The following is a 21348-nucleotide window of genomic DNA, read 5'->3' as shown; positions in this document are numbered from 1 at the left end:
GCATGTCTTATTGCATTATTATTAAACCACAATAATTAAGTAATAATTTTTTTGTCGAAACATCATCGTATACAATTTTAATAAAAGCAAGTGATGGCCTAAAGGTCGACTATTTGTAACATTATATGTATGCCTACTTAAACATAGCATGCCATTAATTCATTTACAAAACAAAGTATACGTATTCCCCGAGTTTATGATTTTAATTAGTGGTAATGGAATTAAAATCTTTATAAGATGAATATATAAAGTTTTGATACAAGTTTTTGATTACAACTTTAGATTAATATAATCGTTGTCAACAAAAAGGCATTTTTTTATTAGGTTTCTAAAATCCATGAGCTTTGCTGTCGTTTTAGGAAATATAGCCATTGTAGATATTTCATTTAAAATCAATAAGTATGTTCAACAAAAAGGGCTAAATGAAATGAAATGTGTAATTCAAATTATATTTATTTAATACAAACTAAACACAGGAAATTTTAAGTTAATGTATTTTAATAAATTTTATAGTTTAAAAATATAATACTGATGTGTAAGCAATTGTAATAAAGAAAACGTTATTACTTTTTAAATAGCCCGAGCTTGTCATTATATGCAGCACCGCTTCTCTATAGCTAGGTTTCTTTGGATATGCCTCTAAAGCTTCCACTCCAGGCTCGGCAACTTTCGCTATTTTCTCATCGATCCAAGCTTTAAAAGAATACGTTGGTAGAGCATCTACCATATGTTTATTCAAAGCGTAAGTTGATAATATTTCTACAGTACACTCTGGTTGACCTTTAGTTACTATTCCAACGAGTTCATTATTAAATAAAACTGGACCTCCTTTGTCTCTAAAGCATGTTGAAACTTTTGTTTCAATACAATCTATGTATGCCCTAATTACGTCTTCATTTTTCTCTCTAGCTTCTAAGCCCACATACTGTAATTTTTTTGGCTGTCCTACTTCGGCGTTTAAGCCAAATCCTAAAACTTCAACGTCATTTAAAAGTTGAGCAGAAGTATAGTTACTGAGATTAATCCTGGAAGCTAATGTATTGTTATGTTTTTCGGTATAAATAACTGCCACATCTTTTCCGGTGTTAGGTCCAGTATAAGACGGAAAATTTTCACTTTTGATTACATGCAGCGAAAATGTAGTATCATCTTTTTTATCACTCGTTCCATTTACTAACACGTAGCTTATTGAGTCAGTACATTGCGCTGTGGTAAGAATAAGACCGTTGGCAACTACAGTTCCAGCACAGACGTATTCATTTTTAGAGGACATTATCGAAGCCATAAATGGAAATTGATTCTGTGTGGCGGTTCTAATCTCATGCATTAATATTGCCTTTTTTCGGGTACAACCTGTAACATTTGCTTCCGGTTCAGGAACATCAGCAATATTCATGGAATCATCATTCTCATCATCGTCGCCTTGATTATCTAAGCTTCTCTCTTTTCCTTTAGCATAAATTTCATTAAACTTTAATAAAATCAATATAAGAACTAAAAATCGCAAAATACTCAATTTTCCCTTCATTATTATAATTCTCAGGATGTAAGAATTCTACGTTTTTTCTTTTTATAATTATTCTTCTTATAAGTTCTGACAAAATTAAGACTTATTACCAGCCAGAAATTATGTAAAATGTATGTACACACATGGTATATTTTTATAAACTTATTTCGAAATATATATATATCGTTGGTTATTAAACGTAAAAAAAAAATTAATATTTGTAATGCATTAAGGACTTTTTTTTCGATTTATCTCAATGAAGAGTAAAATTGAACTATGAATCTTTTTTTATTCTAAGAAGGCCCTGAAGTACTTGTTTTTTATAAGGACTTAAAAAGATTCAATGATGGGATTAATTGCTGAAATATGATGAGACGTAAGATTTTTTAATTTGGTTATGAAAAACACGAAGCAATAAATAAAATAAACCGAATAAAAAAGACACAATAATAATAAATGAATATTAATAATATTCAGTATTATATTATGTGTTTTATAATTGAACTATATATTTTCTCTCATACTAGACTAAACTAAAATTTCAATCGCTTTTGTATACATACATATCACATAATATCTAGAAGTAGGTAAAGAGAAAGGTTCGGCTCTGAAGAGCTGAAGTTTGTTTTGTCATTCGTTTAGTTTTTAACTGATATCTATAATCTATCATCTTAATCTTTATATTTATTATTAGAGTATAAACTCAACAGATTGATTTTTGAGATCTAAGATTTTCGCGAGTATTCATTTAAATGAAACTAGTATTATTCGGATTTACTACGCGGATTTTATTATTTAAAAACTACATAATCCCGACGTTTCGGTTACTTTGCAGCAACCGTGATCATGGGCAGACGAAATGACTATTACTAATCTATTTTTCATTTTCGGTAATTAGATTATTAACATGATTGTCATCCCTCAAAACGGTATTCTTCAAATTATATATATATATATATCTGTAAACCAAAAAAAACTGTGTCACTTGGGCAGTATTTTCATAATAATACATTTTTTTTGTTAATTTTGAATTATATAAAACAATATAAAATATCGGCCACCACTGTATTGTACTGTATTTTTCCAGTTTGTGTAAATAACTAATTTGGCAACATTGTTTACCCTTCCTGATACTGTTAATGAAGGACGGTAGTATTTTACCTATTTATTCTTATGAATTTGACAATTTTGACATAAAATTGGAATGTTCAACTAAACGTTAACTTCACTTGTCTATTGTATAATATAAGAGACTTTATAATTAATTTATTTGTATAATCCGTAGGTAGTTATCATATTTTCCCTTCAGTAGAGTATTAATTAATATTTGATGATACAAAGATACGAAATATGTCAAAATAATGACTAGTAATTCAGATGAGTTGGTTTGTATTGTTTTTTTACGATTTTAAATCTTTTATTACTATAAAATCCCTCGAACCCTTACTCAAATATCTTTAAATATCACAGGATAGAGTTCGCAACATAGTGCCTTCCGCAAGAAGAAGCATTCATAGCCAGAGTATTAATAGTTCAAGAAAACAAAACATGGGTAAATATGGTCTAAAAGGTGAACTTAATTTATCAGAACCAGGAGTTGATGAGGTCGACAATATTATGAGGTAGTGTGCAAAACATTAATCTCCCATTGTAGCAATAATACTTTCCATGATTTCTTTTTTTCACATTTGTATATTTTATTTAATAAATGATTTAGGGTTGTAGATATAACTTTAATTTCTAGCAAATAAAAATATTTACCAACACAGTTTTCATAACAATTTCGATATTTTAAAGTTTTAATAATGTTGAGTAAGTACGGTACTCCTTATAACAACTATAATTTTATTTTCTAGTAAAATACTAACCACAAAGTCATCACCAATACTGGCTGAAAATAAGTCACGTAGGTATTCCTACCATGTTAGTGAAGAAACTGATGATGATGATTATGATGAGTGAGTATTAAATATTTAATTTATACATAAAGCATTCATTCATGAACCATACATATCCACTAGTACTAACAAATATATATATATATATATATATCTTGTTAATACTATCGTTCATTACCATTTCATTATCATGTCTTAAAATCATTTGCTCTCCATAACAATTCAACCAATCAATGGTCAAATGTTGACTTACGACAATCAGAAATGGTAATGTTTGTTACAGAAATATATTGTCAAAATCCTCTCCTCCAATACTATTCTCTTACAGAATGGGTTTTGATACCGCGATAGAAAATATGTCAGGGCGAAGTATTAATAGTGATTCTTCATCAATTAACTACAATTTAATAGACACATCTCCAAGTCGTCAAAACAATATGAACAGGAAACCTTCGCCAGATTTTAATAGAAAGAAAAAAGGTTTCAATGCAGTCATATATATTGTTCTACCCGTTATTGTTTGTGCTGGGAGCCTAATGTTGTATAATATGAGAGCTAGCAGGGAATCCGAAATGGATGTATATGATAAACAAAGCTTTTATAATGATGTCAAGCATTTAGGAATAAAGTACAAGGTACCAGACAATGCTATCCTGAAAGTAAGAGCAGGTAAATAACAAAAGGAAAAAATATTTTTTATATGTAAACACCAGTACTGTTTCCATATGAAACAGCTGTCATATAAAAACGTAAAAGTTTGTACCTACCTTAAACCACATTTTAAAACTATATTAATTTAAAATGACAAGTTAAATTATTCTCTTTCATTGCAGGTATCACAACAATATTTGAGAGGCATGATACCGGCTCATTTATTTTTACATATAATAGTGAAGACATCAATTATAATCCTATAAAATTTGATCAATTCATTGAAGACATAGCCGCAAAAGCATCGAAATACCTACGTATGTTATACTTACGTTTCTCATATTAAAATTTTATATGCGAATGGAAATAATAAGTAATATTAAAATTATAGGTAACAATACAAGGGAAATTCACCATCTGGTTATCAATCCAACAAACCTTATAGTACAAACGGAAAAGGAATTTATGAATCTTTATCAAAAAGATGTTGATGAAAGAGGTGTTATGCTGATTAAGGATGTAGATAATATCCCTTCTCATCTAGCAATGGCCTTTCATTACTATTGTGATGAATACAACCCTTTGGTCAAAAAGAGCGCTATATTCTTAACATTGAATTTGGCTAAGTGCAGCAATGGTTCAGGTAATGTAATAATAGTATTGTTTAAAAGAGTTTTTAAATTTTTAGAAAAAATTTCAACAGGAAAGTGTAATGTAATTACTCATAAATTATAATATTCGACATGTTTGTGAATAAAAACAGATTTACAAAATGAGAAATTACTTCTCCGTCTATAAGAACTCTTGACTTGTTTTAAAAAATACTTCTCGTTTTTGTTGTGAATCTAATTCGTGTTAGTCCTTTTTTTAAAAGTATTTCACATTTAAAACATACACTAAAATTATCTGTAAATATTATTTTTATGAAAGAAATTTGCTTTGTTCACAGAATCAAAATCGACACATGATTATATAGAAAAGTGCTTAGCAAGAAAATGGAATACAATTGATAAAGATAAATTGGGACCATTGCTTACTAGAGTTGTGAATATTGTTATAGATGCGACTCGTATACTGTAATATAAGGTCTCATAATTACAATCTGTGTTAACTATCTTAATCTTATAACTGATTAAAATACCCACATATTTGAAGTTCTGTTATTTACCTCAAAAACGATTTCGTCCGCATGTAATCTTTTTAAATAACTCGATCTCGAAGTGTATTATAGTGTGATTCAGTAAGATATTAAATATTATTGAATAAATGTGTTCATGTTTATTTATTTGTTGTAATGTGTAGTTAGATTATTTCATATCTAAATTAATCATTAGTTAAATTTATTCGTTGTGATTATTTGCGTTATGTTAAGCCCATTTTTTTTTTAACCTGCAATGTTTTGCTTTATTTTAATGTTTATGTTTCATAAGAAAAATCTGGAAAACCTCAAAGCCTTTTAATTCTTGTTCTCACGTCCGAAAAATGCTGTTGCCACAATATTTAATATGAATTATTAATAATTCATTTAAATGAAACTAATATTTCTCGGATTATATTACGCGAATTTTATTAATTTAAGAAACTACATACTCCCGACGTTTCGGTTACTTTGCAGCAACCGTGATCACGGGCAGACGAGATGTATTAGATCTCATTATTAATAATTTATTCTCAACTTGGTAATTTTGAAACAGGATGGCTATAACATTACAGAAGGCCACTTCAGAACAAAAATCTGTATTGTTTTCTTTAATAAAAAATCCCAATACAGAAAGGTGTTTTTTGTAAGCACAATGTCTTGTAAGAAGAGCTTATTTTGCTACCTATACTCTTTGTAATGAGTCCAAAAAATCTATAACGGTGCTCCAGATATGTAACCTTCATGAATAAACTTGCCGCGTAAATACCTCTACATAATTGAAGTGGTCCTACCACTATAAATCACAGGCAACAGTTGCAAACATGCCAAGAGCGGTAGACATGTATAAAGAACTGTCATAATACCTGAAAGACTCCACACATGAAAGTGGTATCTGGCAAAGATTGTTTGAGTGACTAGAATAATTCTCATTCATTCAACTTGAAACACTCTCTGGTTTTGCAGAAATACTGCGCTGAAGCTCTTCCGAGACGAAATCACAGCTCTTAATTATTTGTATAATCAACTGGGCATCCTATACTTAGAATTTAGAATAGATTTAGAATTTTTCATAGAATGATAAGCCCCTTACACAATTTATATCCATTTAAACCATCGGCAAGCTCATTCACCATTTTCTCTGTTAGTTAAACTACTGCTGCATACCTTTCAGACTACACTCGTGACCATCTAACGGGACACATTGAACTTGATGTACCACATATAATTTAAATCCAGACCAAAGAGAATACATACCGTAGCTTTGGATTACAAAATCAGCAATAGTTGATGAAGCCTATTCACTACAATTCAGTATTTTAGCTAGAATATTTATTATTTCAGCCACAACTGTAGATAGATGCTTAAAACCTTTTTTGTTTTATTACAATGATGGCACTTATGTCTATTGTTGTGATTACGGTCATAGATGTTGGTAACTGTTGTGCGAGTTAACACATTTTCTATATATGGACACCTTTCAAAGCCATTTACCAATATGCATGTTGCGCAGAAGAAAAGGTTCCACTTCAAAACAGGATTTATCCTTGAACTGATAGTATTGTCAACGAAAATAAAGCTAAAATACACATTCAGTCAAATATAACCCAAGTCAGAATTACTTTTTATTATCACTCAGCCAATCATACATAATATGGGAATACAAATAAATAATTTTATGAATGACAGGAAAATACACACTACTGCTGTACATTCCAATGGGCGCTTTGATCGGGTGTGCTAAGGTCTGGTGCTTCGGTGGGTTCTTCTAAAGAATCTGCCTCAAGGACGTTATTGTTGCGTGGGGAGGAATAGGTGCGCAGCTCTTCTTCCTCATCCTCATCATGAGATTCTTCTGAATCCTCCGATTCATCATTGCCTTAAAAGCATGTACATTTTAAATAATATGTAATGTACCTTTAATAACACAAGAAGCATCTTTAAACTTTTTGTATATTATGTCTGAAAATTACCCTCTTCATCCGAATCATCTTCTTCTTCCATAGGTTCTGCTTCTATCTTACCAAGTGGTGTGCGTTTCATATACTGGTGTCCAACAGAGTTCAGCTAAAACAATAAATGTTATGATATAATGCGCTGAATTATATTATAATATTTATTTTAAAATCTAGTTAGAATCTATAGGCCATACCCATTGTTGATGGGCTTGTTCTAAACTAGTCAACTCAGCGTCCTCATCGCAAGGGCTGTCTGCGTTAAACCAAGAGGGATCCACCAAACGTGGATATAGAATTGGAAATGGTATATTCATGATCAAAAATTTTCCAATAAAATTATTAACAGGTAGAAAAAAATAACGTTATTAACTTGAATGTTTATTTTGAAGAATGTCACTAATTGACAATTTTTTTCTTTTACTCTGTATTTAAAGAAGCAACAGTTTATACCGTACAGCCAAATTTAAGACTATATCGCTGTCTTCGGTATTAAAAATTCCAACATTATTAATCTAAAAACCTATACCATATATAATGCTTAAAAAAAAGTATTTTGTCGAATATATCATGATAAATATTTATTTTCTTACATTTTCTATCTCTAATTTATCCCTGACTTTAATTTATTTTAAGAACGTTATTTTTAATAACAATATTGAAATCTTCTTGCTGTTAATTTTTCTAACTTCAAAATTAATTAAATAACAAAGTTAAAAATACATTGATGCGAGTTAATCTTATTTGACTATGGTGAGTTAATCTTATCGCAACCATAAACAGAGATTTAACGAGCGTTTGTTCATTTCAAATATTTGTAAACATATTAAACGAGATAGGTATAGGTGATTTCCGATGTTAAAATTATCAGTAAGCATTCATCCATACGATTAAGTCAATATTAATAATTATAGACGAGAAAGGTAAACTTATAAAATGTTTTCCTATTTCGTTCAATTCATAACACTGCTACTGGTAATCTATTTTTACTAAAATACTCGAGTATTTGAAGTATTAATAATACTATACCAATAATAAATTATTTATAGGTAGTGAAGGGTAAATGTTTCAGTATAGAAAAAGATTCATATTTATTAGATAGAAGTCCTCCAGAAAATGGAATATCTGATTTTATAATTTCTAAAGGATATTTGCCTAAAGAAAGTGAATTACCAAAATCTTCCATTATAAAAAATATAGGTGAGTAAAATGTGTTTGCGAGAAACAACAATCTTCCTAAAGGTTGAGCATTTATTAAAAGGGAAACCTAATAATAAATAGAAAAATCTTTACCTTAATATAAACATTAAGAACATAAATATTTTTTTAAAAACTTTTAATTGAAAATTATTATTTACAGATAATGATGTTACGTATCTTTTATCAAAGTTATCTGAAGATGAACTTATTAGATTATTAAATGAAAAACCAAATAAAAATGTATATGATTTAAATGACGTAGTTCAAATAGCATTCGGAAAACAATCAAAAGATTCAAGAATTCCTAATATTCTGAAAAATTCTGAAAATTTGCGAGATCAAAAATATAAAAGCATTCAGGATGCTTATAGCAAAGACAACAGCAATACAGCATTCTTCAAATTAGATCAGCAGCAAATATTTCCCGAAAAACAGTACAACAAAGCCAACTTTTTGGCTTTAAACAAACTCAACAACCTTTTAGTGAGGCGTCCTCATGACCAATTAATGGCAGATAATTTAAATGATGAGAAAAGAGAGCTATTGTTTGACATTCTTGTGGCGCAACTGAGAGCTTTGTGTTGTAAAAGCTCGTCAAAGAAATTACCATTAGAAGAAATCAGTAATATACACAATATACAACTTAGTAGAGAACCACAACGGAAAGGACAAAGATTGAATGAGTTTATGTTCTTAATAGTCAACGATGAAGTTAAAAATAACGCTAATGATGACGATTTGATAATAGTTGATCCTGATACCCTGGAAAAAAATAGCAGTGTTTTGCTATTAGGACCAATAACAACGCCATTAACGGATGGCCAACTAAAAGTCGTCGTATGTAACAATTATTTAAAATCCTTTTATAGTGTTCATATTTTTATGAATTCATATGTTAAGAATAACGGTAAACTTTTCAGATGAATCGAATTTCCACTGAATTATCAAAACCTGAATACTCATCGTTGCTTAAGCAACTCTCTGAGGGGACAGTGAGTAATACGAACATAAGCCTGATGAAAAACTTTATCTTTGGTCCTGAAACTCGACGATATATAAAGGCTCATAGATGCAATCATCAAGCGAAATTATCCAAAGTTTATGGGGGACCTAAATGGTTACTTTGCACCGGCTATTTAAATGTCAATAGACCAAGTCTTTACGATTAATTTGTTTCTAACATATCCAAAAATAAATAATAAGTATAAGAAAACCTTTTTCTATTACGTAATACAATGACTTATTAATAAAAAGGTTCCGGAAATAAGGCCCTTAATCATCACGATACAATGCCAACGCTTAAGATTTCGTTAAAATACCATATTTTTCGTGTGTCCGTTTGATACAGTTTACAAATAAAAACCTGAATTATATGATATAATCATGTTTTATCCTCCGGTGTATAAGTTTATAGTATAAATGTATTAATTTATTTTTAATATAGTAATAAGAATAAGATAAGTTAAATTTTAAATAAAACTTATCTAGACTTTTTTATGTGTCGGCTCATGTTGGTGGCATTTAAAAATTTGTATTGACTTCTTTAAATAAATTATAAATTCTGTTTATTATTTCAATAACATTACATTGGATCAAATAGTGTTGTGATACTCTCCGTGTTTTGAAAACAACAATAAAAAAATTCGGTTTGAAATCGGATATTAACTAGTTTACAGTAAGCCCTTAAATCATATACACACCTGTGCTTTTAAACTGAGCTCGAAGTCGTGAGTAAACTATCAGCTGGAATTTGTATTTACTTGTTTTCCGGTAACATTTTAAAAAAATTATTCGCCTCACGCAATTTTTTTTAAACTATCTACTATTCCATAATAGAAAGAAACTTGAAAACTTCTTAAGTTATGAAGAATCTTAGTTTCACTTACATTACATTACCCATGCAGCTCCATAATGTCGAGGTTGTTTGAAGAACTTCTACAAATCAAATTCGTTTATGACACTATAAAACAAAACTCCGTGGGGTATTTTCTAATTTAATAGATTTCCTCTATACCTCCCTTACGACATATACGAAAAAGTATACAAGATTTTAAGAAAAAACTACAATTCGCTGTATAAATTAACTTTAATAAATAGTTTATGGTGTTTGTAATTTATTCATTAACAAGAAAACAGCGAAAAAAACTAAGAGTTAGTCTTTCAGTTTATTAGTTACATTTGACTGCGAAACATTTGAAAATAAAATATTTCTTAAATAATATTTCACTCTTTTCTGATGTATTTTAAGTTGGATTTGGTATTTCTAGATTTGACAAGACTGGCAACTGGCAATTGGCAACACTACTTCTGACTTAAGCAATCGTGACAGCCGTAATAACAAATACCTATACGAAAACATTCTAAAATTCATAATAATACCCACATTTAAATGGTGGTTTTCACTTGTAGCTTTCAGTTCATACAAACCATAGTTATGTATTTCTAAGGATAACAGCTCTATTTCATGAATATGACGAATAATCAAATTAGATGTGGTTGGTTAAATGAAGACCCTATTTACATATATTATCACGATTTAGAATGGGGTAGACCAGAGTATGATACTATCCGCCTGTTTGAATTAATTTGCCTTGAAGGACAACAGGCTGGTCTTTCATGGATAACAATTTTGAAAAAAAGGGACAGCTATCGCAAACTCTTTTGTAATTTTGATCCTCATGAAATTATAAAGTTAAATTTAAATTACATTGAGTCTCTACAGAATAATCCTGAAATTGTAAGACATAAAGGTAAAATTCAATCAATAATTAACAATGCTCAATGCTTTATCAAAATGAAAAACAATGGAGAAGACTTCTCTACATTAGTATGGAGTTCTGTGAATAATAAAACTATTGTTAATAATTGGAAAAATGAAAGGGAAGTCCCAACACAAACAAAAGAATCTATTGCTCTTTCTAAAGCACTAAAAAAGCTTGGGTTTACATATGTGGGCCCAACAATATGTTATGCATTCATGCAAGCTTCTGGTTTAGTGAATGATCATGTTATCGACTGTTTCTGTAGGAAATCATTAATATCCTAAATACATATTATAATAATAAACGTTTGAAATACATTTTTTAGGCAAAACCACAACTAGCTTTATATGTATGTCCTAATTACTGTATTAAAATAAATGTTAACGAGATTTCTTTCTCTTTTATTTAATCAACTTCATAATCCTACTATATATAAAAGTAAATTCTAACTTAATTTACTTTTTATTGTAAGACATTTTATTATTTTATCTTTGGGCTGGAATTTATATTTACACTATTTTAAAATTCTTTCTTGAACTGACCAAATTTTTTTTTATAGCTACTGCTCTGTTTTCATATTAAGTTTTTAAGTTGATAAAGTAAAAAAATAAAAGTAAGTGTACATATGTTGAAAAAAATCCATCTGGACATATACGATTACCTATATACCTGGACCTGAATGTACCTCTATCGCGATTGGGGACAAAAATATACGGCCAAACCGAGGATAAATTAGTAACAAAAATAGACGCCTTCACTGTAAGGAAACGTCCTATGGATAAAGTATAAACTATAAAGATGTTTGAATTTCAAATTAAAATATCGTTGCCACAAAAAAAAATGTCAATAAACATAAAAGTAATAAAAATTTATAGAATGAATACTTAAGCCACTTGGCAATATATTATGAAATTAATACCTCTGAAGGACTTATTAAATTTATATTTTTATTATATTACAATTTTGAAAAATTGTAGTTTTTTTTTTGTAGACTAATGCTTTATTCCTTCTTTCAAGGATATTGTTACTTTAAACGTTTGGAATTAGCATTTATGTCTTGTATTTCGTATGTACCACATTTTTTTGTTTGACCTTTTTTTTGTATCATAAAAACCAAGAATCCAAGGCAGTAAGCTTAATATACAAGCCCACACCCACATGTCATTTCCTTTTCCACATTATTATTGACCGGCTCCAGTTGTGGTCGTCACTACCTTAAGTCAACTCAACTCACGTTTGGTCACATAACCTATCAACAAAGAAAGACTGCAAAATGGCTGAACCACGCGAAAGAACTTTCATCATGGTTAAACCAGACGGCGTACAAAGAGGACTCGTCGGCCAAATTATGGAAAGGTTCGAAAAGAAAGGTTTTAAGCTTGTAGGTCTTAAGTTTGTGTGGCCATCTGAAGAGCTTTTACAAAAGCATTACAGCGACCTGGCATCGCGACCATTCTTCCCTGGTCTTGTGAAATACATGAGTTCCGGGCCTGTTGTACCCATGGTTTGGGAAGGACTTAACGTAGTGAAGACCGGTCGTCAAATGCTCGGCGCAACAAACCCAGCTGACTCTTTACCTGGTACCATTCGTGGAGATCTGTGCATTGAAGTTGGCCGCAACATTATTCACGGCTCTGACAGTGTTGACTCAGCTAACAAGGAAATCAATCTCTGGTTCACTGAAAAGGAACTCGTCGGATGGACCCCTGCTGCGGAGAAATGGGTCTATGAATAAATTCTTTCCAATATTAATTAAGTATCTCCAGTGATCAAATAAATCAAACAACAACAATTGTTTTTCATTTAAATACTTTACGAAAACTAGATTATTTAAATTCAAGAAAATTGTCAATCTCCCTTACTATGAAATACAGCATAAAAGACTAATTTACAAACATATGCAAACTCATTGTATTGATAGGAAGCATAAATATCTTTACTAATCAATACAGGTAGGTGGAAATCATTAATACTTATTAACTTCGCAACATTTTAAAAGGTAATGAAATAAAACGAAATATAGTTTGCTATTTTCTTTAACTATGTAAATGTCTAATTATTGATTAAAAAATTAGCCTACTTATTAACATTACTTTGATGCAATAGCTTTTCTGGATCGCTGTACTTCCTTTAACTTCAGATTGAACACAAACACAAAATTACAACCTCATCATTTAAATGTATCCCCATCCTGTACAAATATATAAATAGATGTAATGAGTCTCGCTAAGGTCCTAGTCGCTAAATCACTTTAAAACTATCCTACCCACAATAGTTACACCCATACTATATTTACAAGTGAGGAAAATGCTACAACAGTATTGATTTTTTAATATACCATAGCATGATATACTTCCCTAAATCCACAGCCAATAATAATCCTATTATTAATATATTACATCGCAGAAACAAACGGTCCCTGACAAAGCACGACTATACAAATGCATTTAATATACATAAAATACTAGATATACAAAAATAAATCTGTTCATATTTTGTATATATTATTGTATTGGCAGTGTCAATAGCTGTCTTTTATGTATTAAAAACGTTTATTGCATATATACAATTGTACAAGACATTTTAAATACTGACACGTAGACTGTAGACAGTTTACATATGAACAGCTCATCACTTAAGTCATTCAATTATTATCATACACTATTCATATATTAAGAAGCCATAAATATTATGATTTATTAATTGCCATTAAGATGAACTTAGATGTTCTGTTAAGTAACCTTTGTGATTATTTATCGTTATCAACCAATGTAGGTGGATGGTTAATAAATAGTTTAACTAGAACTATTCCTAAACTCATAGAGTTTGTTCGGTGCGATGTTCAACCTCCACGGTCGGTGTTGCTTGCTGTTCGTTGTTTGTCTGTTGTTGTGACTGTTCCTGCTGGGTGAGCTGTATTCTTGAAGGCAGAGGAGCTGTTTGACCTATGAAACAAAATGAAATAAGAAAAAAATCACAAACATCCAAACAAGGTGTATGAATCAAGTAGTTATTTTGTTTGTAATTCTTCAATATATTATTATACTTAATCACCTAAAATATTTAGCAATGGTTGGTTGTTATAATAATCTTCACAATATGTTTAGCTTGTGATGTTTCTATTTATAATAATGTAGCGTCGTCCTTTCTGAGCATTGTTTTAATATGTAGAGTATAAAATTAATATTAATTACATGATTGCTAGTATTTTATTATTACCATATTTGTCGTGTATGCCTCTGTGTCGTTTCAAAGCGAAGCGGTCGGCGAAGGCAGCGGTACAAATGTCACATTTGAATGGCTTCTCACCAGAATGCACTTTGGCGTGATTTTTAAGATGCGCGGCTTGACTAAACGCCGAGCCACACGTTTCGCATCTATAATAAACGGATTTTTAATACAATATCTTTAAAACATTATGATACCTGTAACATTTTAGCAAAAAGGTGTATTTCAGTAGTATAGATGTACTTATGAGCTATAGAAATCACAGATGTCTTTTTTTGTTTCATTATTGTCATCTATAAAATACCGTAGTAGAAAATATTTTTTGCAAATTATAAGTAAAGCTATGTAAATTGATTCAAAAAGTTTTTGTAAAAGCATAAAGTCTATATTTATAAATAAAATATCATTTTCTGTTCCCGTAATTTCAAGATAATAGGTTTTTACCACGCAAATAGAACTATTTAATTCTCATTGCATAAGAGAATTAAAAAATAAAGGCGAAAGTAGTTAAAAAAAAGACTAATAACTCACTTGTATGGTTTCTCTCCCGTATGTATACGACGATGATTCCATAAGGTCGCGTGCCTGGCGAACCCTTTGTCACAGACCTATGAACAGAGTATCAAATTATACGAGGTTTCGAGTCATTAAGTAATCTTTTTAATCTAACAAACGACTTCTATTTTTATTAAAAATCTTTTAAATAACTCACTTCACAGACATACGGTTTCTCTCCGGAATGCGTTCTTTCATGGTTCTTCAAATGTGGTGACTGTGAGAACTGCATTCCACATGTTTGACATCTACATAAGACAGAGTTATTGAAATTATGGTATTAATAATTTTTTTTTTATTACAATTACTCATCTCACTCACCTATACGGCTTTTCGCCAGTGTGTATTCTCGAATGGTTTTTGAGGTAAACAGCTTTCGCAAATGCGATTCCACATATTCCACATTTAAAGTTCTTTTCACCAGAATGCAACTTCTTATGAGACCATAACGACGAATATCTTGAAAACGAACCACCACAGATGTTACAATGGAACGGCTTGTCTGCTATTGCTTGATTGTTTTTGCTTTTGTCTCTTCCCCCGACAAATACTATACCAGAACCGTTGCAGTTTTGACATTTCGTAACCGAAGCTAGGTTTCTTTTTTTAACAGGATGATGACCGGGCACTATAAATTTTAAATATATAATTATTGTAACCATTACATGTACCAATAGAGAAGCCCTTATGACAACATATTTATAAGATTTTTAGATACATACATTTCCATTTCTCAAATGAAACATCAAATAGGATAGTTAATATAGTGAAATTGAATTACTTTTATATCAATGAACTCTCTAAGAAAAAGTGAAAACTGAATTATATTTACAATACATACGATTGTAAATAAAATGTATTACTCAAATAATTCTCACAGGGTTTCTGTTGTTGTTGGTTGTTGGATGCATTCGATAATGGATCCCCAGGCGCTTGAACCCCGCTAGCACCTCCCACTTCAAACTTAACATTATTTTCAGCTGCTACAAATATTTGAGTAGTATTTACTGGAAAAAAATATCATAAAAACTGGTAAAATACTTGTACAAGTATAAAAAAGATACTTGTTACATTTACTTGAGATAAGAACACAATATTAGGTGTTCTGGTGTTCAATTAGTTTATATTTCTATAATAAATTGTTGAGGTAAAAAAGGACTCACATTGATTATTTCTTTGTTCTACTGAATCTTGTGCTATACAGTTTTCACAGCGTATTAGCTTTGGACCTTTCCTTTTCGGGTTGTTTGTTATGGCACCTCCACATGTTATACATTTCTGGACTTTTTCTATTATCACCGGTTTAGCTGAAATTCAGAACATGATTATGACAATAAAGGATATTACTTTAATCATTCTATATTTAGGTTTCATGAATTGAAACTGAACACTCACTATCTTGTAACTGGACATGGTGTTGTTGGGTTTCATTGGGATCTGTGGATAGTATTTGAATATGGGGCGGCATGCTGACATCATTGGCCGTACTCACACCAGTAGATACCACAACCACATTACTATCTGAAATATGATTAAAACATATTTTGATAACTTAAATATTATTGTAAAAATATATTTATACCATAAGTATTATAATAAAACAATTCATTTATTCAATAAACAAATTTAAAAAATAAGAAATACTATGTTATGTTGTTTTAAATATGCATGTATATTTGTCAAATATGTTTTTGGTAAGGATAATAAGTTGTTTATTAAATTTTCATATAATAAACTGTTATCAAAATAGTAATAATTTATTGACAATAACAATCTTAAATCACCTGAATCCTGTGTATGCATCCGTTTATGAGTATTAAGTAAAGTGAGATGGCCAAACATAAGGCCGCAGACATCACACTTGAAACTTATATTTGATATTGTATTCTGTAATCCATTTGGTGCAATTTGCATTTGATTTACTAGAGCATAATTATAAGAGAAAGGTTGGGCTATGTAACATGTTTTGTCATCACTGGTTGTGAGCTGGGCTATGTTTACACCCCCTGTTACTCCCCCCGTCCCACCAGTTGTTCCAGATCCAATTTTACCTATCATATTTACATTGGTTGTATAACAAAATGTTGGAAACTCCTGAAAAATATTCGAAATATAATAAATCATGACTAAATATGTTTATTTAAAATTATTATATATGTTTAAATATAAAATTTGATCAATACCTGTTGGGTTTGCTGAGTCTGTTGTGTTTTTTGTTGAACATTTTCAATGTTTTTCCCTTGTGATTTCTGTGGATGTTCCTGGTATTGTAGTGTGGGCACTGAGCCGCCTTGCACGGTATTTGTGGTGAACATTGTGTAGTTTTTATTTCATTACAGATTTAATTCATAATTTATTTTCATTTACAATAGTCTGTAAATAAAAATACCATAAACTTTATATAGAGTGTCCACAGAATAAGAATTCGCTGGTAAAATTTAAAAGCGCGGCTAATTGTATACGCGAAAGAGAAACTCCCAAAACATACAGTGCGAAGGCAACAGGAAATATTTCTTATCAGTCTACTCTACTCGTGAAAAGATCATTCGTCCGCTGAAAGCAGTGTCTCCGTGAATAGTGTCGATATAATGTAAGAAAAGGATGACGGACTATCTATAGACGCGCTTCAAGTAAACTAAGGACGCCATTGTTAGTTTCTTGTCGACTGTTTGATAAATGACTAACCAAAATACTATAAGCTGACCACAAAACGCTGTTAAAACTAATAGCACATCCTCTTCTTGTACTTTGATGACTTTAGTTAAATATATCCTATATTTGATTCACTGAAACAAGTGGTTTGATTATATTATTTCTATCTCACTTTGAAATCTGAAATTCTCCATCTCACTGAATAAATGAAATGGCGATACAAATAAAATGGCGGCGAAAACTAGTATATAACAGAATATAAAAGTAATAATTATATTTTTAAAATAAAAGAGCATAATATTGTATTTAAAAAAATATTTATTTTATCTAGAAAATAAAATAATAATAAATGTTATATTTATTAATAAACAATTTCTTTTAATCACAAAAGAATAAAGCCAAAGTTGCCATGATGTGTATTTTAATATTTCATTTCAATTTTCAATAAACTATAAAGCAAATATTTTTTAAGTAAAATATAAACAACTTCTGTTACTGTGAAGTTTTCAAATGGTAGCATATAAGTTCTTTAGTTCCATTATTGGCGAAATCTATAAGGAAACTCCGCTAACTAAGAGAGAAGAAAAATTTCATTTTTGAATACTTTAATTGGTACAAAATTTTTATAACGGTAAACATGGAGATTTTGTTAGCATAAAAATTGCTGGTCATTTACAGGACTGTAATTAAATACTTGTTAAGTATTCCAATATTTTTGACTATTTAATGGATTTACAAATGAGATCCACTTGCCCGCAAAATATGTATTTAACTTGGTGCATTATTGCAAAGTAATATTGCCAAAAAAAAGGACGTTTGAAAAGTTTAAAGAGGGGATTGGAATTAGATGGCGAGATTAATATGTATGTTATTATATAAAATAGAGCAAATAAAGACGTTCATATGCATTCTATAATAAGCATACTACAAATATTTTGCATGAACACACAAATTTCAAAACTTTTAGTAAGGTAATTAACATTGTTTGAAGGAAAATCATAATAATACTCATTCAAATGTTATTATACAAGACTTGAAATTTTTCAAAATCTTACCATTCACACACCTATGTGTTTTTAAAATGGTGAGATGAGTCATTTAACCATTTAAACAATGTTTTCATCATATTTAGCAATGCCTTTAAAAGTCAAACTGGAAATTTTGTAAATAACAGTGCAAATTAAAATGACAGTAGTGAAAGTAGTAACCAATAAGTCTATTAATGTATGTGAGATTATTGTAGTGTGTCGAGTTTATTTACAATAGAAGATAAGAAACCAAAGTTTTTTTTACCAATTTATTCACATACTATCATTAATGTCTTTAAAGCTTTTTTATTGATTATCAATGTTATAACAATAGAAAGATATACTAAATTGATTTAATTTACAAGTCTTAAATAAAGCTACAATAAATGTTTGGCTAATTGATCTTAGTTCTCTTAGTATCCCTTACAGATTTTAAAATTCTAGAATAAGAAAAGTAGTAGTTGCATCATCAATTGATTAAAAATGAATGTTATTGACACAATATTAATGTTAATATTGCAGTATTTTGTAGCTATTAACACTCAATAAATAAAGTGACAAAAGATTTTCTAGATACAATATATACTGGTTTCTTTTGGGATATTAAAGACAGACATTTTGTTTTATATTATTCTTTTATCTTGTTCTCCCACTCTTTTTTGAATATCTCTAGCGCTTCTTGAATAGAGTTAAAGGCAGCTGGTTGTATATCCTCATTCTGTGTGTCGTCATTCACTACTTCACTTTGGCCTTGTCCTAATAAAAATAAATATTGTCATTATTATTTAGTCCTCTTTTAAACTCGGAGTAAAATATTAAAATGAGTTTTGCATACGAACTTGCCTTTATCTTCCTCCTTTGGTGTAATATAAGCATGTTCTACATTTATAAGTTTCCTTGTCTTGCATAAATATTTTAAATTTTTGGCTGGCAATCTATCAAACAATGGATCTGAACTTTGAATAGTGGGGTCTTCTTCAAAAAACATATAAGTACCCAGTGGATTTTCATATGTACCTGTGAAAAGGTATCACATTGATATGTATAAATTAATATATCGGTAATTTAGAAGCAGTGGTAGTAATATTTTACCTGTAAAAAATGTATCATCTAATTGAAAAACTGGATGTTTTGTGTCTATCCCTAAAACATGAACAAATTTATATTTATTGAGGTTCACACTGTCTTCAAATTCAGCATAAACCAAAATTTCTTCCTCCGTTTCAGATTGTGTTTCATTGTCCATTTTAAGTTTTATTGTATAATTAACATTAACTTATATATTTAGAAAATATATTTATTGTGAAAACTTCACGACAAACAAGTTGTGCCTACATAATGTGTCACAATATAGGTGAGTTACGAATGCAAGTTTGACAAGGATTTTAATGGTACGGAATTAATATTTTTTGATATGGCAACAATAACTAAGATCATTCATCATCATGTTTATTTATCATAAATACATAATTTATATTTTCGATTCAATCGATTAGAAGGTTTTATAAATATGACAGTCTTAAAAAAGGTTATAAAGAATATCAAATCTTATGAAATGGCACAATGAAATAACTATCAATTTTTTTTATTTTATACAAAACATACAACATAGTTTCGATGTAAATGAATTAAAAACAAAACAAATTATAAATAAAACTATTTTTATTGCATATCACATCCATGTTTCACAATCGCTGAAATTTGTAAACATTTTCGCGATGGTAACATCACATTAGAGAACATTCCAGACATGACCTACACAGTAGAAATAAATGCTTACATTTTTCACCATTATATCGAATATTTAACTGTATTTTTATATAAGAAAAATACCTTTAACAGCAAAAATGAGAAATATTATGCAATAAAGTAATCGGAGAAATCTTCGCCTCCTAGGGGATCCGCTATACTTTTTTTCCACCAGGAGGCTGTAGCGGTTGGCCGCGATCTTTTCCTCTTAGTTTTATTCCAATTGCCCTCTCTATTTTACCAAGAACGATGTTGTTAGGTATACCACGACCGGCCTCATAGTCATTTACGATTTGTGGTTTTTCACATATTTTTGTGGCCAAATCTTTTTGACTCATGCCTTTAGCTTGTCGTCCTTGCATTATAAGCTTTCCTAAATCGAGGGGTACTTTTTCATGTCTAAGCTCTTCTGTTTCTCTATCGAGTTTTGCAGTATTTTTTGTTGTAACATGTTGTTTATTAGTCCCCGCACCGTATTTTTGTTGAGTGTCTACTGGTAAACCTTGACGACGTGCAGCATTAACGGCTTGTTCTGTCTTTAGTGCCGATGCCTTTGGTGGTTTCTTTCGAAGAATAGTCACTGTATCCCAATCAGACATAGTTAGAGAGATTATTTAAGTGTGATGAAATAACCAAAATTTTCACGACGTCCAAAGACTTATACGGTACGACGTGCAGTTGTATCCTAGATTATAAACAGTAAAGTAATCCTTATGTCAAAGTTTGATTTAACAGTTCTATTTATGAGTTATCTATGATTCCAGTTGTTTTATTATGATGATTTTTATAAAATAATATCCAAACAATCATATAATAGTTTAAGATACTTTAACATAACTCCTAATACTATAAATAATTAATTACAAAATTTTATTTAAAAAATAAAAAGATTGGTTAATATTTTGAAATAAATAGATTTGTAATCAAATAGGAATACTTTTTAATTATAATTTCTTTATTTGTTTCTGTTATCTTTTTTATATTGACGTTTATATTTTATTCTCTCTTCTCACAATTTCTATGTT

At 29.9% G+C, this 21348-nt stretch overlaps 9 protein-coding genes across 12 annotated transcripts; 4 read left to right on the top strand and 5 right to left on the bottom strand.

Annotated features, from left to right (window-relative positions):
- Positions 1 to 437: 437 nt before the first annotated feature.
- On the bottom strand, positions 438 to 1599 carry LOC116767221 (trypsin-like). Its single transcript, XM_032657446.2, has one exon. The coding sequence runs from the start codon at positions 1526 to 1528 to the stop codon at positions 515 to 517; it is 1014 nt and encodes a 337-aa protein (XP_032513337.1). The 5' UTR covers positions 1529 to 1599; the 3' UTR covers positions 438 to 514.
- Positions 1600 to 2712: 1113 nt separating this feature from the next.
- Positions 2713 to 5337, top strand: LOC116767763 (uncharacterized). 2 transcript variants are annotated; one of them, XM_032658248.2, is made up of 7 exons: positions 2713 to 2892; positions 2978 to 3129; positions 3364 to 3465; positions 3734 to 4074; positions 4239 to 4373; positions 4448 to 4699; positions 5006 to 5337. In XM_032658248.2, the coding sequence occupies exons 1-7, from the start codon at positions 2869 to 2871 to the stop codon at positions 5134 to 5136; spliced, it is 1137 nt and encodes a 378-aa protein (XP_032514139.2). In that variant the 5' UTR covers positions 2713 to 2868; the 3' UTR covers positions 5137 to 5337. The 2 variants fall into 2 exon arrangements, with proteins under 2 accessions (XP_032514139.2, XP_032514131.2); XM_032658240.2 differs by having other exon boundaries at positions 3689 to 4074.
- A 1469-nt stretch (positions 5338 to 6806) lies between these two features.
- On the bottom strand, positions 6807 to 7556 carry LOC116768164 (anaphase-promoting complex subunit 15-like). The gene is made up of 3 exons (XM_032658830.2): positions 7347 to 7556; positions 7168 to 7261; positions 6807 to 7073 (listed from the first exon to the last, which is right to left on the bottom strand). The coding sequence occupies exons 1-3, from the start codon at positions 7464 to 7466 to the stop codon at positions 6895 to 6897; spliced, it is 393 nt and encodes a 130-aa protein (XP_032514721.1). The 5' UTR covers positions 7467 to 7556; the 3' UTR covers positions 6807 to 6894.
- Positions 7557 to 7918: 362 nt separating this feature from the next.
- On the top strand, positions 7919 to 9562 carry LOC116768151 (uncharacterized). Its single transcript, XM_032658806.2, has 4 exons — positions 7919 to 8124; positions 8199 to 8349; positions 8510 to 9186; positions 9270 to 9562. The coding sequence occupies exons 1-4, from the start codon at positions 8086 to 8088 to the stop codon at positions 9516 to 9518; spliced, it is 1116 nt and encodes a 371-aa protein (XP_032514697.2). The 5' UTR covers positions 7919 to 8085; the 3' UTR covers positions 9519 to 9562.
- Positions 9563 to 10666: 1104 nt separating this feature from the next.
- On the top strand, positions 10667 to 11495 carry LOC116768156 (DNA-3-methyladenine glycosylase-like). Its single transcript, XM_032658818.2, has one exon. It carries the CDS (start codon positions 10814 to 10816, stop codon positions 11393 to 11395), a length of 582 nt encoding a protein of 193 aa, XP_032514709.2. The 5' UTR covers positions 10667 to 10813; the 3' UTR covers positions 11396 to 11495.
- A 786-nt stretch (positions 11496 to 12281) lies between these two features.
- LOC116768481 (nucleoside diphosphate kinase) lies at positions 12282 to 12903 on the top strand. Its single transcript, XM_032659217.2, has one exon. It carries the CDS (start codon positions 12385 to 12387, stop codon positions 12844 to 12846), a length of 462 nt encoding a protein of 153 aa, XP_032515108.1. The 5' UTR covers positions 12282 to 12384; the 3' UTR covers positions 12847 to 12903.
- Positions 12904 to 13131: 228 nt separating this feature from the next.
- LOC116769807 (zinc finger protein 723-like) lies at positions 13132 to 17765 on the bottom strand. Of its 2 annotated transcripts, none has more exons than XM_032661001.2 (11): positions 17580 to 17765; positions 17078 to 17267; positions 16679 to 16988; positions 16290 to 16415; positions 16058 to 16201; positions 15773 to 15901; positions 15216 to 15522; positions 15052 to 15142; positions 14871 to 14947; positions 14331 to 14488; positions 13132 to 14056 (listed from the first exon to the last, which is right to left on the bottom strand). In XM_032661001.2, exons 2-11 carry the CDS (start codon positions 17207 to 17209, stop codon positions 13929 to 13931), a joined length of 1602 nt encoding a protein of 533 aa, XP_032516892.2. In that variant the 5' UTR covers positions 17210 to 17267; positions 17580 to 17765; the 3' UTR covers positions 13132 to 13928. The 2 variants fall into 2 exon arrangements, with proteins under 2 accessions (XP_032516892.2, XP_032516897.2); XM_032661006.2 differs by lacking the exon at positions 17580 to 17765 and adding an exon at positions 17383 to 17531.
- A 675-nt stretch (positions 17766 to 18440) lies between these two features.
- LOC116769830 (general transcription factor 3C polypeptide 6) lies at positions 18441 to 19983 on the bottom strand. 2 transcript variants are annotated; one of them, XM_061526900.1, is made up of 3 exons: positions 19667 to 19983; positions 19414 to 19591; positions 18441 to 19330 (listed from the first exon to the last, which is right to left on the bottom strand). In XM_061526900.1, the coding sequence occupies exons 1-3, from the start codon at positions 19818 to 19820 to the stop codon at positions 19315 to 19317; spliced, it is 348 nt and encodes a 115-aa protein (XP_061382884.1). In that variant the 5' UTR covers positions 19821 to 19983; the 3' UTR covers positions 18441 to 19314. The 2 variants fall into 2 exon arrangements, with proteins under 2 accessions (XP_061382884.1, XP_032516919.2); XM_032661028.2 differs by having other exon boundaries at positions 19418 to 19591; positions 19667 to 19950.
- A 235-nt stretch (positions 19984 to 20218) lies between these two features.
- LOC116769838 (endothelial differentiation-related factor 1 homolog) lies at positions 20219 to 21021 on the bottom strand. Its single transcript, XM_032661041.2, has one exon. The coding sequence runs from the start codon at positions 20920 to 20922 to the stop codon at positions 20479 to 20481; it is 444 nt and encodes a 147-aa protein (XP_032516932.1). The 5' UTR covers positions 20923 to 21021; the 3' UTR covers positions 20219 to 20478.
- Between the last annotated feature and the right edge of the window lie 327 nt (positions 21022 to 21348).

This window comes from Danaus plexippus (assembly GCF_018135715.1).
Source record: "Danaus plexippus chromosome 3 unlocalized genomic scaffold, MEX_DaPlex mxdp_30, whole genome shotgun sequence".
NCBI classification, from domain to species: domain Eukaryota; kingdom Metazoa; phylum Arthropoda; class Insecta; order Lepidoptera; family Nymphalidae; genus Danaus; species Danaus plexippus.
Note: the sequence above shows the minus strand (reverse complement) of the source record. Positions and strands in the feature narration are given on the sequence as shown.